Source organism: Eretmochelys imbricata, chromosome 1 (genome assembly GCF_965152235.1).
Source record: "Eretmochelys imbricata isolate rEreImb1 chromosome 1, rEreImb1.hap1, whole genome shotgun sequence".
Taxonomy (NCBI): Eukaryota; Metazoa; Chordata; order Testudines; family Cheloniidae; genus Eretmochelys; species Eretmochelys imbricata.
Genome location: NC_135572.1, coordinates 345,552,358 through 345,569,498, shown reverse-complemented (window position 1 = coordinate 345,569,498; position 17,141 = coordinate 345,552,358). Strand labels below are relative to the sequence as shown.

The 17,141-nt window shown below is 42.7% G+C and overlaps 1 protein-coding gene across 1 annotated transcript in view; it reads left to right on the top strand.

Moving 5' to 3' along the window:
- Positions 1 to 10,639, top strand: part of CAMK1D (calcium/calmodulin dependent protein kinase ID) — a 358,532-nt gene extending 347,893 nt beyond the window's left edge. The window contains exons 9-11 of the mRNA XM_077807888.1: positions 3,591 to 3,678; positions 4,236 to 4,374; positions 9,652 to 10,639. Of these exons, the coding sequence (XP_077664014.1) occupies positions 3,591 to 3,678; positions 4,236 to 4,374; positions 9,652 to 9,773 (349 nt within the window). The 3' untranslated portion in view covers positions 9,774 to 10,639. The remainder of the gene's footprint in view (positions 1 to 3,590; positions 3,679 to 4,235; positions 4,375 to 9,651) is intronic.
- Positions 10,640 to 17,141: the final 6,502 nt, after the last annotated feature.

Here is a 17,141-nt window from a genome sequence, read left to right as displayed (position 1 = left end):
ACTGTTTTTGTCCCTCTTGGAGGTTCCTTTCAAGTTCAGTAATGCTCTGTCTAGCTAGATAGTAAAGGTAGAACTGAACCCAGATAGATGGATAAAATAAGATGTGATGAATACATTAATTTATTTTGCAACTTTAGGGCTAGATTCTATTATGTTTACTCAAGATGAACAGTCCCAATAGCTTCCAGGGAACTACTTGTGGAGGAAGGTGCTACTTATTATGGCAATAACAACCTGGCCATTGCTGACCCTTCCTGGAAGTTCTTGAGCTCCCGCAGCTCCCACTGCAAGCACACCTCATTGGAGCAGGCCCTGAGTTCTTGAGAAAGTTGTCAGACTTCCCATGCTGACTTCTGAAGTCTTGGATGTATCCACAAAACCAGCTTCTACCCACTGCGCTATCAATGGGCTTCATACCTCAACCCTCGAGGACAGTTCAGCTCCTAGGGCTCATTTGATCCTTGACCTTTGCATTGAGATTGTCCACAGTGATGCCAACTAGCGTCGCTTGTGATGTAGATACCTCTCCATTCACAACCAGACTAAAGGCTAGCTTTCTCACAAAGAGCGGTCAGGTTATAACAACTTTCAGATACGGTAGACGTATGCCAGATTGAGCCAGTTACCCAGCAATGAAAAGCTCAGTCCGTTTAGCTAGTCTTCGTCCAGTCCTGTGTGATACTCAGCACCTCACTCTATTCCAGTCCTTTTTTATTGGACAGAGGCCTTACTCATGTTGCTTTTCTAAGTAGCTTCCACCTGCAGTATTCATTAATATTTAAAAAGTGTTTTGAGATCCTCCAGATTGAAGGACTTATATAAGTACAAAGTAGTCTTTTTCTTCTTGTTTATTTCATTATTATTTTTATTATTATTATTTTATTTTATTGTACGATTGGTTGAGGGTTGTCCTGCAAGAAAATTGCCCATACTTACAAAGATATACGGTCGCCATTATGTAGCTGAATGCTTCAGAGTCTTTAATGTATTTATCCTCACAACACCCTTGTGAGATAGGGACATATTGTTATCCCCATTTTACTGATGGAGAAATTGAGGCACAGAGAGAGTAAATGACTTGTCCAAGGTCACACAGGAACTCGGTGGCAGAGCAGGGAAAGAACTGGCTAACACGCAACAGGATTATGTCCAAATTGACAAATTGTTTTTACAAACGATAACAATTGTATTTAGTTGGGTGTGGTTTCATGAATATGTTTACGGGCAGAAACAGATCATAAGCCATTGGAAGCCTTGAAAACAATGGTCAAAACACCACCTGATCTTCAAAAAATGATCCCCAAACTGTGAAAGTATTGCTTATCTATGAAATCCAGGCCCGGTACAGAGTCGCGTATAGCAGATGAAAAGAAAAGGAGGACTTGTGGCACCTTAGAGACTAACAAATTTATTTGAGCATAAGCTTTCGTGAGCTACAGCTGTGCATTCTAGAGCACCTTTAAAATAGTAGGTTTCAGAGTAACAGCCGTGTTAGTCTGTATTCGCAAAAAGAAAAGGAGTACTTGTGGCACCTTAGAGACTAACCAATTTATTTGAGCATGAGCTTTCGTGAGCTACAGCTCACTTCATCGCATCCGATGAAGTGAGCTGTAGCTCACGAAAGCTCATGCTCAAATAAATTGGTTAGTCTCTAAGGTGCCACAAGTACTCCTTTTCTTTTTTTTAAAATAGTAAAAGCAAGAGATTATAGAAGTAAATACATTCCCAAGTAGTGGTGCTGCCCCTGTTTCTAAAATAAAATTGGACAAGCTCAAGTGGGAAACATAAACTGTTCCTGTCCAGTTTATTAACACTTTCATTCAAGGAGCACAGTTTTCCCCTAGCCCTGCAGACAAACAGTATAATGGTCTCAGCTGGTACCTTGTTAAGCAACTGTTCTTTCACCAACAATATTCATACATGGGGCATAGTGTTCCTGAAATTTATGAATGACTTTGTTTATCAGTTTGTAGGCCCCTTTGTGCTCCCGCTGGGAAGGTACTGCAGATCTCAATGTTTCTGGACTTGTCAGATTTATCAATGTGGAGGATTGCATCCTCTCCGGTTTCTCTGCAATGTCACTTGGCTTCCAAGAAACTTTGGGGGCACTGTAACTGTCTCTTGCATTTTTTTTTTTTTTTTTTGCCAAGGTCCCTGCTAGTCTGAAGGTTTCAGGTGGTAATGAATGTGTTAAATCACCCAGGAACCCAGCCTTTACTTCCTGGTTTCAGCCCCACGACTTGGGCCAGGCTTACAATAAGGATTTACCTCTGTCCTCTGGCATGGTATCCTTGACTCCTGTGACTGTTGTTATAATAGCCCTTCTGGCTTGATGGGCCAGATTTACCCCACGTGTAATTCCACTGAGATAACTGGGTTTACAGGAGGGATGAATTTGTCCCTTTGTGCATAAATATATTATTGATGCAAGAACTGGAAATGTTTAACGCTGTGTCTTGTGGAGATTGAGCTAATCTCATACAGTCCACGTTTCTTTGCTAAGAGACTCCATGTATCTGCTTTACTGAATGCGAACTTACATTAGTTATGATGAACAACTCCATACATTTTGGTGTGGCAGGAAAATCTCCAGTGCAAACAGAATTCAGGCAGGCTGGAGTTCTTTTGGAAACTGCCACGTGTTTGGAGGATAAAATGTTCATGCTAAAACTTTAGAAATCCTATATAGTACAAGAAAAAACTGGTGTTTTTACCCAGATCTGTATTTGTACTAGAAAGCAGCCACACACCAACAAAATAAAATGGAAACAACATTGGGTGTGCTAGCAGAGACAGGGTTATAGGTGGCCTTTTAACCACCACGTTGTCTAATCCTGCTTAGATCGAGTCTACATTACACAGTGATCAAAATGCCAGTGTCCTTCGGCACTTTGTTACACTAATGCTCCCATCAGTGCTATCAGTACTGGTCTAAACCAGTGGTAACAACAGTGGGAAGTCAGAGACAAAAAACCTAGAATAGATGATACCATAATTTCAATAGATGAACAATCATGCTCTACACTGACCACCTCTGGTCACCTTTATAAATGATCAAAGGGTTGGAAAACGTGCCTTATAGTGATAGACTGAAGGAGCTTGATGTATTTAGCTTAACAAACAGAAGGTTAAGAGGTGACTTGATCACAATTTGTAAGTACCTATATGGGGAACAGAAATCTGATAATAGAGGCTTATTTTATCTAGCAGACAAAGATATAACAACATACAATGGCTAGAAGTTGAAACTAGATAAATTCAAACTGGAAAAAAGATGCAATTTTTTCACAGTCAGTGTGATTAACCATGGGAGCAACTTGCCAAAGGTTTTGGTGGATTCTCCATCACTGGTATGTTTTAAATCAAGATTGGATCTTTTCCCTAAAAGACCTGCTCTAATTCAAACAGGAACGATTTCAGAGGAGTTCTATGGCAGGTGTTATACAGGAGGCCAGATTAGATGATCACCGTGGTTCCTTGTGGCCTTAGAATCTTTGAGTCCATAAGTTATAAAAGCGAGAGGTGTTACAGTTAAAGATGGCTGTTTTAGAGCAAAGAATCTGTAAAAAGATCTTGTTTTTCTGTTTCAGGATTGCAGGGGACACAGCCCTCAGCAAAAATATCCATGAGTCCGTCAGTGCTCAGATCCGAAAGAACTTTGCAAAAAGCAAATGGAGAGTAAGTGCAACATTCTCAGGGGGTTACACTCCAAGCCAGTAACACTTACCTATTTTCTAAAGGATGTGCTACCTTCCTGTACACTGAATTGTGTTACAGTCCTTTAAAGGGATGATGCAACATCCTTATTTGTGGCTCAGAATTGTAGATAGAATAGTGCTACTTACATCACTAAGCTACAGCTGCTGTACAGGGGATTGAACCAGGAACCTCCAGACCCAAAACATGTGAGTTGCTATAGCTTGAGCTAAAGAGTCAAGGCCCTGTAGCTGCTGCTAGAACAGATTCCTGTCTTCTGCAGGTTGGACACAGAGTGGCCCGTGAGAGAGAGCAGCGTTTACATAAGCGCTTCTCACTGGCATTAGTAGTTACAGGATCAAGCCTTGAGAAAGGGTTTTATTTTTTATTTTATTTTCTCTGTATCTAGTTTACGAAAGAGTAACTCCTTAAAGTTATTATTTTAAAATAGATATCTGACAATTCTGAAAGAAAAAAATAAATTCACAACCAAGTGTTTCTGTGGGTTTTTTTTTTTTTCTCTCTCTCTCTCTTTCCAGCAAGCATTTAATGCCACAGCAGTTGTGAGACATATGAGAAAGTTACATCTTGGCAGTAGCTTGGACAGTTCAAATGCAAGCGTGGCAAACACCCTCAGCCTGGCCAATCCGCTTCCCGATGGAACAACCAGGAAGGATTGTAAGTACGTGACAGCATAGCAACACTGCTGCCAACTCCTAGCAGGGTATCGATGATCAATCAGAAGTCACCCTCTGTTGCTCTCTCCTGCAATGTGTGACAGCTTTGACAGCAACCTGGATCAAAGCTCATATCACTCTGCTTTCCTCCCATCAGCTCTGTGTGAGCCCAACAAATTTGACCCTACGGTATTTTCACTTTCCCCATGGGGGGAGGGGGAGCGGGGACTATTTTCTGATTGACCGTAATATTTACACCTTGGCTGAGACATCAGAATCAGTGGGGAAAATCGGCTCTGATGTCAGTGGACACAAATCGCTTTTATTTTAGTAGCAGTCATACCCTCTTACAACAAGACCAGATTTGGCCCAGTGTCTTGATTGTTCTACATCATGACTGGTATTTCAAAGCTGCCTAAGGGATTGAACACCTGCCCTATTTTTTTTCTGAATGTCAGGGAAGGGTGAGGTGGCAGCAACAGGGATCATTTGGGAGAGTGCAGGGTTTCCTTCACAATGAAGTTCATTTTATACCTACCCTTTGAACGTTGATTTACTCTTCCCTGCTCTCTATCTTTTGAGGTTTTTACATCACAAAAAGCCAATTAAAATGGGGGATATAAATTTAGCCATTAGATCAGGTCCTCTTATATGGAGATTTAATATGTGCGACTGAATAGGCATGCTAATGGCTTATTAAACTGCAAGTTACTGCTCAGGTTCAGTGGTGGTTTAATTGGCTCTTTCTACAGCAACATGCCACAGTGTTTGATTCATTGTACTATTGTACTATGGTGTGTATGGAACTGTATGTTTAGTCCTTAATCACCCTACTCTTTGGGACAGATTTTGGCTGACCCTGCTTTCTCCCCTTCCCACCCCTGTCCACCACCCTGCACCCCTTTGCAAAGTCCTGCCATACTCTGTTCCTGAATGCAAGGAAGTACATAGGGACTCAGTTAAAAGACGTGACAGCCCCCGTTCTGGCATGCGCACCCTCCAGCACCTTGGAAGCACTCCGGCTGCATCAGCCAGAATGCCTGCAAGGACTACAACGGCTGCCAAGCCCCTCTGCTTCCTCCCACCCAATTCAAGCAATGTCAGCCAAAATAGAGCTCTTTCCATTTGCATTTCAGGCACCATAGAGATTCATACAGATAATCTTCATCAGTGGAAATATATCCCACTAAAACCTTTTTGCCTGGAACACACCACTCTAGCCAAGTACCACATGCTCCAGCAGCTTACAGGAAAGCACTCCTTTTCTCCCAGGTGGTCTTCTTCAATCACCGAACTGTCACCCACATATGAATAATATGATGCCTCTTATCACTTCTAGTGTGGAGCTAAAACATTCTCACCATGGTAGACTGCAGCAGAGAGCCTGTTGCATGAAGATCTGAGGTTTCATTTTGAATCTGAGTACAGTACACAAATGTGGGACCTAAGTTAGACCCAGAGAATCTGATTGCTGATTTCACTGCTAACTATAGATAATGGAAGATTAAACTGTCACTGCTTCTGATCTCAAATGGGTTTTGATTATTATAATGAGGAAATCACTGTTTACAGTGGTGGTGAAGGGGAGGATGAGACCAAGAACAAAATTCACTTACAGCTGTTACAAATGCTAAGATAGCCCAGTACAGTATCTGGCAGTGGAATGTTGCAAGAATGATGGATTAAGCAGCCAAGGACATTAAGAGTGGACCAGACGTGCTGAGTTGGTTATGTTTGTATGTCACCTGGAATTTAAGGCAGAAAAGAACTGCAAGATTCCTTAGCATCCCAAACTGAACACAATGAGAGATCTTACTAGTGAATACACAATAAATTAAAGAGAACAGTTAGAGGGAATGCAGCAAGTAGTGGTAGAACCCCAAAGGAACTGCAAATACAACTCATGAAAATAAGGGAAAGTTTATACATCCAATACAATCTGCAGATCAACTGGGTCCTGGGAAAAAGGAATATCTCTGAAGAGCTCTTTCCTGCCTCCTTCTTTCTCATTAGTTTTATTTGGGAAAGAATTTCTTACATGGGAAAAATACTGCACAGCTGCAGATAGATGTACAAGTAGGTCAAGTGACTTGCCTGTGGTCCCACACAAAGTGAGTGACTAAAGAAAATCCAGGTTCTTCCTGCTTCACAGATATGGGGCTTCATTCCCCTTTCACTTTCCCTCATGTGAATCAGGAATAACTCCACTCAAGTGAATGGCTTTTACTCTATATAAGAAGAGGAGAAGCCGAGCTATTCACTGCAACCAACCTTTAGCTCATTGCCAGCCAGTGTAACACATTAGTCTCTCTTCAACCCCCTGACCAGTCTTGTTTCAAACAATGTCTCCAAAGTGCCTCTCAAGTAGTGCCTCCAAAGTCAGCTCTCTGTTGGGATTCGGGGAAAGCCATGCTAGCTGTACAGGTTCTGTCATGCTATTCTGGCTGTGCATTGTAATCCGCATGTTTCCCCCGACACAAGAGGGAATCCCCTGAGATCCAGAAAGTGTGGCCATCACTTTCATCTTCTAATTTTTCAAACTTAATTTTATTTTAGAGAACGTCTGATAGAGGGGGAGCGGAAGAATAGAAATAGGGCACAGAGTTATACAGATTCAGCCCTTCAGCATCAAGAGATGCTTATTAACAATTATATAACAATGAAGCAAATTATGCGGCTCCGTTATTGGAATGTATCTTATTATTCAGATGGCAGTGCTCGAAGTAACAAGCAGCTGTGACTGAATGGCGAGCTACGTAAATCAATTGCTGTCAGTGCTAAGATTTTTAATACTGATTAATACCATTAATAGTAAATGTTATGCTGTCACAAAATATATTGGCCCTCTGCACGTTGGTATTTGTACTGTAATAACAGGTTTCAGAGTAACAGCCGTGTTAGTCTGTATTCACAAAAAGAAAAGGAGTACTTGTGGCACCTTAGAGACTAACCAATTTATTTGAGCATAAGCTTTCGTGAGCTACAGCTCACTTAAAGCTCATGCTCAAATAAATTGGTTAGTCTCTAAGGTGCCACAAGTACTCCTTTTCTTTGTACTGTAATAGTTTCAACACTGATGAAGAGCAGCCGGGACTACAATAGTCTGAGATTAGATTTTCCAGGGTACATTCTACATTTTCCTGCTTGCGTGAGAACATGAGGCTAACTCAGAAGTGATGCATTAGGGCAGTATAAATTACATGTCGGTAAAGGAGGCATGAGTCTAAATAAGTAAATCAGGCCCTGCCCAGGATATGGGCCAGACTCTCAGCCCTGTCTGGCTGCTTTATGCTGCTCAAGTGTCGGGGGAAACATGCGGATTACAGTGCACAGCCAGAATAGCAGGTCTCTACTGTAATGGAAAAGGGGATGTGGCTGGGATATCTTTACATACAAGCGATCCCCAGATGCTGGAATGTCCTTTTGGCCAGGGGCACCTGGGGAAAAGTTGTAGCGGGCTTCAGGCTGTTTATACTGGGGATCAGTCTCAGGATGGAAGGAATGTAAATGTGACTGTAAACCATGTCAATTGACCCACCCTGTCGTCCTTGAGCAGATGAGAGAATCTGACCCTAATGCTCTTAATTGTGATTTTTAATCTGGTTAGGGCACAGTCACTTTAGCTCAGAAGTGGGCAAACTACAGCCCACGAGCCACATCCGGCCCGCGGGACCTGCCCGGCCCTTGAGCTCTCCGCTGGGGAAGTTAGCCCTTGGCCCCTCCCCTGCTGTCCCCCCTGCCAGGCGTGGGAGTCCCGGGGGGCCTGTCTGGGCAGGGATATGGATGGGGTCTAGGCAGTCAGGGGACAGGGAGCAGGGGGGGAGGTCCAATAGGGGGTAGGGTCCCAGGGGGGCAGTTAGGGGCGGGGGTTCCCAGGAGGGGATGGTGAGGGGACAAGGAGCAGGGGGGGTTGGATGGGTCGGAGCTTCTGAGGGGGCAGTCACGGGGCGGGAAGTGGGAGGGGGTGGATAGGGGGCGGGGGGCCAGGCTGTTTGGGGAGGCACAGCCTTCCCTACCCAGCCCTCCATACAGTTTCGCACCCCAATGTGGCCCTCAGGCCAAACAGTTTGCCCACCCCTGCCTTAGCTGCTACCCGTTCAGCAGCCTTTCTAACACCACAGCTTGTTTGTGCATCTGTATTCCAGGCTGCCTAACTATGGTTGTACTGGTGCCAACAGGGAAAATCTGGGCAGGTATCCCAGTGCCTTAGCAGAGGATAGAGCATCAGTGGACATGCACAGAGAGTAACATCAGCAGCATGTGGTGCAATGCACTCCGGGAGTTCCTGCCACCCAGAAAACAGGGTGGGAAGAGAGGACTGGCTAAACCAATTACACAGACATACGTAGGGCATCCTGTTTGCACTGCAAAAATCCTGTGTGCCGAACCAGCACCAGGAATACTGCTGTGTGCAGCAGCCCAGGACTCTGGTGGCGGGGACGCACTTAGTTACCGTCGTCGCTAACAGAGTTTCACCGTGTGATGTGCCGTCTCCAACCATGTATAGAGCCAACCCTAGCCGTTTCTGGGTACAAAATCTGTTTGAAGTTGAAGTGCATATTAGAGTCAGTCAGAAAATAGGGGGTTGGGTTTGTGGAAATTTTTGACAAAATTTTTTGTTGTTCTTTGTTTTCATTGTAATTTTCTGTAGCTTTTTCTGACTTTTGGTTGAAATATCAAAAACCAAAATATTTTGGTTTTCAGGCAAAATATTTTGGCTTTCGACTGAAACATTTTGGGGTTTGGGTGTTCATTTTTTTGGACCAAATATTGAGGTTTTTGTGGAAAGAAGACACTTTCCAAACACAAAATTTAGCCAAAAAAACAATTTTCAATCAAAAAAACAGTTTCGGCAGAACAATTTTGACCATCCCTGGTGCAGATGTCTGTGTAAGTCTGGGGGATTAGTACAATTCTGGAGGGCTTTTTAAAATCAGAAAACTCTTTATTATAAAAGATGCAATGAGTCTCCAATCCAAAAATATAGCACCATTCTAACTAAATGGGTACCGTAATTGGGCATATTCTCTTCATGATCCATGCATGAAACGCCTATTGATACTGGTGGAAGAAACTGCACATGGAACAGCGGGGAGAATATGCCCCAATGAATCCATAGCTGCTACTTCATCGCTGCAGGAAAAATGGGAAAACCATGCTGGGTTGTCCTTCCAGTGGCTATTTCCTCCCTGCTTTATAGAATGACCCAGGTCATTTCTGGCTCAGCAAATCAGAGTTCGAACAGTTTGCTCATCGGTTTTTCTGGCTTTCCTTTTAGGTATGTCCCCATCTTCTCTCTGTAGTTTTGTTTCTTCTGCTTCTTCGGGTATTTCTGCAGTAGGAGGAGAACGGAGACCCAGGCCAACCACAGTAACAACAGTGCACACGGGGAGCAAGTGATCAGCGGAGGAGGATGGAGACGGGGAAGCCATCGGGTTGAGCGTACCTAATCCGAGTGATTTCATCCTGCATTGTGCACTCGGCGAAGGACTAGAAGAGAGAAGATTTTTTATGGCCATATTTTATACTGCAATTCTGAAATGTTTCATTTAGCACAAACTGCAATGACTCCAGGGGGAATGGATTTAACAGTCTCTGGTGCTGTATATATGAGTCTAGCAATGTTCTAACTAACAGACGCGCAATCTTTTTCCTGGTGATTTACTCTCTTCTCAGTGTAGGTAACAGTCTATGTTGTATTTTTTTTCCCATTAACTAAAAAGGTCTCGGCTGGATTATTTAAATAGAGATAATTTTTGAGAAATAGACTTTTTTTTTCTTTTAGCAAGTACTTCCAGTTGCATCCCTCCTTCCAGTTTGCTGAGGGATAGGTTACTTCTGTAGGTAGAGATTTGCATTGACCTTACAAAACAGGAAGGTTTCAAAGGCATGCATGCCATTTTTAATTCCTAAAATTGGATTGTAAACCTGTCCAGATCTAGGGGTGCCGTTACACTGAAACAATCTGCTTTCCCTCTCTTCCTCCTTCTTGGAAACAATGGTTCAAGCCCTTAGTTCAGCAAGCATGTGAAAAATGATATAATGTCTCATCCTGCAGCTCTTATTCCTTTGCTAAACCCCTTGTGGTCCATCAGGGAGGCCACATAACTAGGAGTCAGGAGAGCCTGGGTTCTATACCATCTCTGCCACTGACTCACCGCTTGAGCTTTGGGCAAGTCACTGCCCAAAATCAAAAATTTCAAATGTGGCTTCTGATTTTGAGTACCTCCAGTTTGGGGCCTGCTAATTGAGAGCTGGTGAGCACTGCAACCCACTGACTTCAGCTGAAGTTATTGGTAGCTCAGCACCAGGCCTTAGGTGCCCCAAGCTGGGCACCAAAAATCAGAAAGCATTTTTGAAAGTTTTGGTCTTTAAAAAAAACCAATGCTGTGCCTCAGTTTCCCCATCTGTAAAGTGGAGATAATGATACGCACTGCAATGTGGACGCAGCCAGCCTTTCACTGTGGCCTGTAAGCTACTTGTACCCTATACACCACCGCAAGCATAGAAAAGGCCAAAAACGGGGCACTGTCACTGCTTTATCATAAATGTTTGAAATATCTTGGAACAGAAGAGAAGGCAGTGTTCAGAGCTCACCGCACTTACGAACCTTGTGAGATGTGTCCAGATCTCTACGAGTCATTCCCAGCTTTGATTTTTCTTCTGGGAGGAGAAAAGGTAGAAGGGGAGTTCATGGGAATCAGGCACATTTAAGCTATTACTAGCTCCCTATACCCCAAATACGTCCATCTCCACAGGGAGGCAGGAATAATTTTTCCTTAAACTATTCTGTTGCCACATCCATGTCAGCTATTGTCTGTAAAGAATTAGATGAACCAGTCACACACACATCTGAATGTATACAGCCATAGTGAACATGCTACGAAAAGTCATGACATTTACTTTTGAGATTTCAAAGATGTAAGGTGAAATCCTGCCCCTATTGAAGTCAGTGGGAGTTTGGCCATTAACGTCAGAGAAGCCAGGATTTCAAGAAAACCAGGTGGCACAGAGTGCTAGCTCTTTACAATGATGTCATTGCACTAGCCACTCATAAAGATATTACATATAATAGATCTCAGTTGAGTCAGTACTAATCTGTGCACCATTTTCAGTCTGGTGATTTGGAGTATAATTTAACCAGTTTCCTCCAGAAATTCCCAACAACCGCATATCATATTGTGTCTAGCACAGACATTCAAACTATAATGATTTAATGTGAACTCCATAAAACACTAGTGTGCATCTGACTTTCCACTGTGGATATCTGACCCTCCAATATATCACCTTGTAAAACCTCATAGATACGTCCAGTCTCTGACATAATGGGCCAGATCCCCAGCTAATGTAAAGTGGAGTCATTCCATTGAAGTCAGTTTAACTACTCTGATTTTCACCAGCTGCGGTTCTGGACCAACATGTGATAGTGACATATCAGAGCACTGATATGCATGTGCAGTTTTTAATAGAGTCATTGCTCTTCAAAGAGGTTATTTGGCTCTGTTCTCAAAGCAAAATCAAAAATCCACAGCCATTAATTTCTAAGAATCAGGTTCAAATGCCTGATACTGGTCTCATTGAAGTCAGCGGTAAATTTCCTGTTGGTTTCAGTGGTGCAGAATCCTGCCCCAGATTTGGTAGACAGGAACAGCAGTCAATGCTGTGGGACCTTGTCGAGCTGAGCCCCTCTTATCCAAAATCCTACATTATCTAAAACTGGAGTGGGCCCCTGGGCATACAGTGTTTTTCATTTAGGGCCTTATTCATATTCATAGTAAGGTCTCTTTACATCTCCCTGGCAGTGTAAAGGGGGATTAAAGTGGCTGTTAATGCAATTTATGCCCACTCTAAGACCCATTTGTGCTGCCAGACTGGTGCAAAGGGACCTTAATTTAAGTCATAATAAGGCCCTAAAAGCCTCAAGTTATCTCAAAACTTCATCTTCCAAATAAATTCTGATCTCAGTTGCACCTGTGTAAATATATGAAGGAACTCGATTTTGAGTCAGTCGAGTTATACCACATTTACACTTGTTTAACCCAGAATTTGGCCGATGGTGCTTTCCTGTATATGCTGCTGCATATAAAATGAAGCTCAAGTGGCCCCTATTTGCATTCTTTTCTAACATCATACTGAAGTTTCTGATTTTGATTTAATTGCTTATAACAATAATCAGAATATGGCATGGTCCAAATTTGTCTTGCAAAAATAAAATGTTTTCCTTCTGCAAAATAAAGAGGAGTGACATACGTAAAGGCGAGTCCATTGCAAGAGTACACTCCCTCAATTGATTTTTGGTCAATTTTCTGCCACTGTCCAGTATGTCTACAATACCGCCATGCTGTATGCTAATAGTATCACATTTAGCTGTGGCTTTACAATAGTTTCCATTTCATTCTAGACTGAAAATTAGATTTGTCTTAATGTTATTCCACTGGTATTCCACAAGAATTGGATCATTTTATTATTGCTCTGTTCGGACTAGAACCTGAAGAAAAGGAACAGAAGAAGTTAAAAGTAAAACGTTTCTTTCTGCCAGAAGTTGAGGAGATGGAAAGCTTTTGTTTCTCAAGAACTGTGGCTGGGGATCTGACAGGTATTTGTGGGGAGCAGAGAGCGGAGATTTTTATTGTGCAGGTGGGAGTGAGGTATGATAAGAAAGCACGGCTGGTTATTTTCCAAGGGGCCATCTCATCAAACCATTAGTGGTTCACTCACTGCATGTGATCTCTATCTCGGAGACTTGCCCATGAATTATGCTTCTCTGAGTTATGCTTCTCTTAGCTTTATTTGTTTAAGTGGCACCACTGTGATTTGTTAACTTTTTTTTTCCCCTGGACTCCCTCCTTCTAGTCTTTGCTTGCAGCCCCGATTGTTGAATTGTTACCTCCAGAGTCACAGTTCTCATCTGTGACACCAACACCAATGTTCTTGTCAGGAAAACATAAAACTAACCCAGCTAACGCCAGTGGCCTGCCGGAGACTGGTGACTGTAGGCTGCCAGGGAACTTTCTGAGATTGAATGTCAGTTCTGCAGTGTCAGTACCACACACTGCTGATTTTGCATTTGACTTTTTATTCCTAAAGCAGCCTAGATTTCCCACTGGATCACCTCTGGAAAGACAAACTGGATATTGGCCCTGCAGCACAGCTAGTGAGGAGGCAGATGAATGGGAAAATACTGACTGGGGCGAAATGAAACTCACCCTCCCCAATTATGCTTTAGTTATTTCTGGGCAGGTAATGTCTCTTCTGCATTGGCCACTATCATGCAGGTGCCATCAAACGCGTCGGTTCAGAAAAGCTTTATTATTTCACCTTCTTCTAGTTTGTCTGTTAGTATAGTGGACTTAAATTTAAAAAAAAAACAATAGTAGACACTGATTCGCTGCTGCTAAGGATTAAATGATAATATAATGTGTATTCTGTGGGGAACATGATTTTTAGGTTGTTCTGAAAACAGAAATTAAATGGGAACTTTAACATTGACACCAGCTTGAGAAAAAAGGACGTATACCCTCTGATCCATGTATTTCCTGGGTTTGCTTTGCTATTGTTGACAACAGTTGTATCTATAACAAGTTTCTCTCCTTCACAGCCCTGGTTTATTTTCTCCCTTTTCTGCCTGATCCTTCTTTGACAGCAGAATCCCATGTTTATGACATCACAGTTAGTTGCCATGATGGTCATTGTAATGTCACAAGTGAAGCATTAGGAGACAAATCTGGACATCACCACGAGAAGGGCCACACAAAAGCCTTGATAGAAAAAATCTTGGCACTCGAGGGCAGGGGCTTGCCCTGGGAATCTCAGCGCTGGGGTGGGACTCATGGCGAAAGGAGTTTTACCCTTGCAAATTGACAGCGTGCGATTGGATCAGTTTCATCATTGCCATGCCAGCCACAGACCATGTGACTGGTGTATTCCTCCTCCATAGAAGAGAGTTGTAGATGCGTTTTCATGGTTACAGACCAACGGCTTAGCCTGACTTCTCCCCTAACCCACCCATGCCTACCAAAGCCTTTGTAAACTATGGTGCAGGGTTGTGTGATGCAGAAGGGGTATCGTATACTGCAGAATCACACCCTTCCCACTGAATCGGGGCCCTCCATGCCTGCAGGGAGGGTGGGGGTGTGGGGGGTGTGGATGGAAGGTATCCTGTACTGCAGGCTCAAGCAGGAAGAGCAGATAAGCCATGAGGAAACAAGCCCCTGATCGAGCCCAAATAGCTTTAGTCATTAGCAAGCAGTGAGAACATTCTGAACAGAAGTGAATGTGGAGGTGGATCTATATTTATCAGATTCAGTGAAACCTGTGGTAAAGTTTCCACCCCCACTAACCAACAACTTCTTGTCTTGAGCAGAGTTGGGCAAATACTGCAAAACATTGGGTTGAATTTACAAACATAATTTAGACGTCTGCGTTTGTTCTCTGCAGATATTCCAGGGAACCAATTTACTGGCTAGAGTGTTTGCAGAGAGAGACCCTGGAACCCCCAGTTCAGCAAGGTACAGAAACACATGCCTAACTTTAAACATTTTTGACTCCCATTTGACTTTAATGGGATTCATCACATGCTTAAAGTTAGGCATATGCATAAGTACCTTCTGAATCTGGGCTTCAAACTGTTGTTTCTGCAGATATATCAGTTCAATGGCACTATTTGTGATCTTCACGTTGCGCACATGCTTAAGTACCTTGCTGAATCGGGGCTAAATAAATACCAGAGAATATTCATGGGAAGGGAATTTTGCATTCATTATCATGACCATTTGAACCAGAAACCTGATTCTAAGAATTATGCTCATCCACTCAAAGAACAGAAACCTATCATGTGACTTGTGCGTCTAATCAAAACAGTATCAAAATCAAATGCACCAGAATGCTCACTAATACAAAGTAGTATCCAGCCAGTAATTTCAAGTAACAGATATAGGAGGGAATTGCAATCTGCTCTTGGACATTTGGTGAAAAAAAATTCATTTGGTAAATTATTCAACAGAAGATTATTCACCCAGCAGTAGTTTTATGTGATCCCTGAAACTTATCCCAAATTTCCAGCTATATCAGTAATATCTTACCCTTAGATTCATGTCTGCTAGACAGTTTCTTTAGTGTGTGCGCAATATCCCCTTGGTGTGATTACTTATTTTATACAGATTTCACAGATATTTAAAAGTTTGCCCCAAGACATAAATTCCTATTCTGGCTTCACTTAAGATTGTATCCATATAAACTACATTTGTAATTAAGTGTATGAGCTTCTTAATATCAGATGCTATTTTTCAGGACCCCACCTAACAAAACAGCTGATCAGTGCATTGATCTTTGGTTTCTATTAGCGAATAGCACGGTCAGATTCACGGTGCCTACATTTTTCCATGATAGAGAGGGAAAACAGGGCATGTGTGCTCTGAGTGTCGTGAAAATCACTGCTAAACTCACAATGACATGAAAATATCCAATTAATGCATGATACTGCACGGCATGTATTAAATTGTACTATTTCTACATTTCCCAAGCCTTTGCTGTAAACACATTCTGGACCCAGTCCCCTGGGGTTTCTTTTAAGTTTGGTTTTGAAATGACTATATGTATATCTGTGTAACCCGAAATCCATTGTTATCTAGCGCTAACTGCAAAAGCTGATGTTTTGTGAACAAAACACTGCAAAGCCTGAGAATGTATTTTGTCCTTTTACTAAATGCTGTGCAGTTTTTAAGGGCAGATCACTATCTAGAGGGGCTTCATTCTATGCACCCGTCAGTTACACCTGTCTTGGTGCAGGGAAATCAAACTGTTGTGGGGTTTTTTTTCACATATGCTTAAAAAAATTATCTACAACTAAAATCCCTTGTACTAGATCTACTGCACAGCGAGGGCTGCGAAGCAAACATGTTAGTTATATCTATGTCTCTGTGCTTTAAGATAACAGGAAAACTTAGACTGGAATGTAGGCTCAGTCGATTCATATTTTCCCCCTTTTCCTGAGAAGCGCTTGGAATTTGGCTTTTGCAGATCAGTTGCAGAATGCTCTGTTGGTGTGGACCGAGCCAGTTGCTGACTATCTTAAAGTCGTGTTGTTCCCAAAGCATCAAGTGTCAGAACTTTTTTTTTTAGTTGCATTTAACCCATTGCGCTCCTTGCGTTCAAGCCTGTATTTATCAACAAAAGACTTCAGCCCTATTTTCTGTACTACCTGGAAATGATTCTTGTCTTCTCTTCTGCTGATCGGTCTCTGCAAATCATTTGACTCATGATTTCCTTTTCTGAGGCTGGACAAGAGAGAGGAGGTCACACACAGCTCTCAGTAACGGTGCTGGAACCCCACTCAACTAATCAGCTGAGAGTGTAATTTGCTTGATTGCTCAGTGTTTGCTGTTTATATTACAGAAGAGTTGGACATTACTGAAAGCTCAAAATCCACAAAGGGAGCCAGCTGAGAGCTATGAAATTGCTTGCCCATAGGAAGATGGGTTCACTCATTTCTTCACAATCAATTTCCCTGGAAGCAGCATGCTTGGCAGGGGAATTTCAGCAAAAGTAAGGCCAGGGTGATGTAGGGAGTGAGTTTAAAACCTTCTAGCTATTTTGAGAGTCCCAGGTGGGACTTTCTCCTACCCTTGCAGCCCTGCACAGGGGCTGACTAGAATCCCACTGGAAAGCATAATCCCTCCCTCCTCAATGCTTTTGGTGTTAGCATCACAAGATGAAGCAGGAGTTGCTCTTCCTGCTGGCTGAAAGGGTACAGGGAGGGGTGAAGGGGAA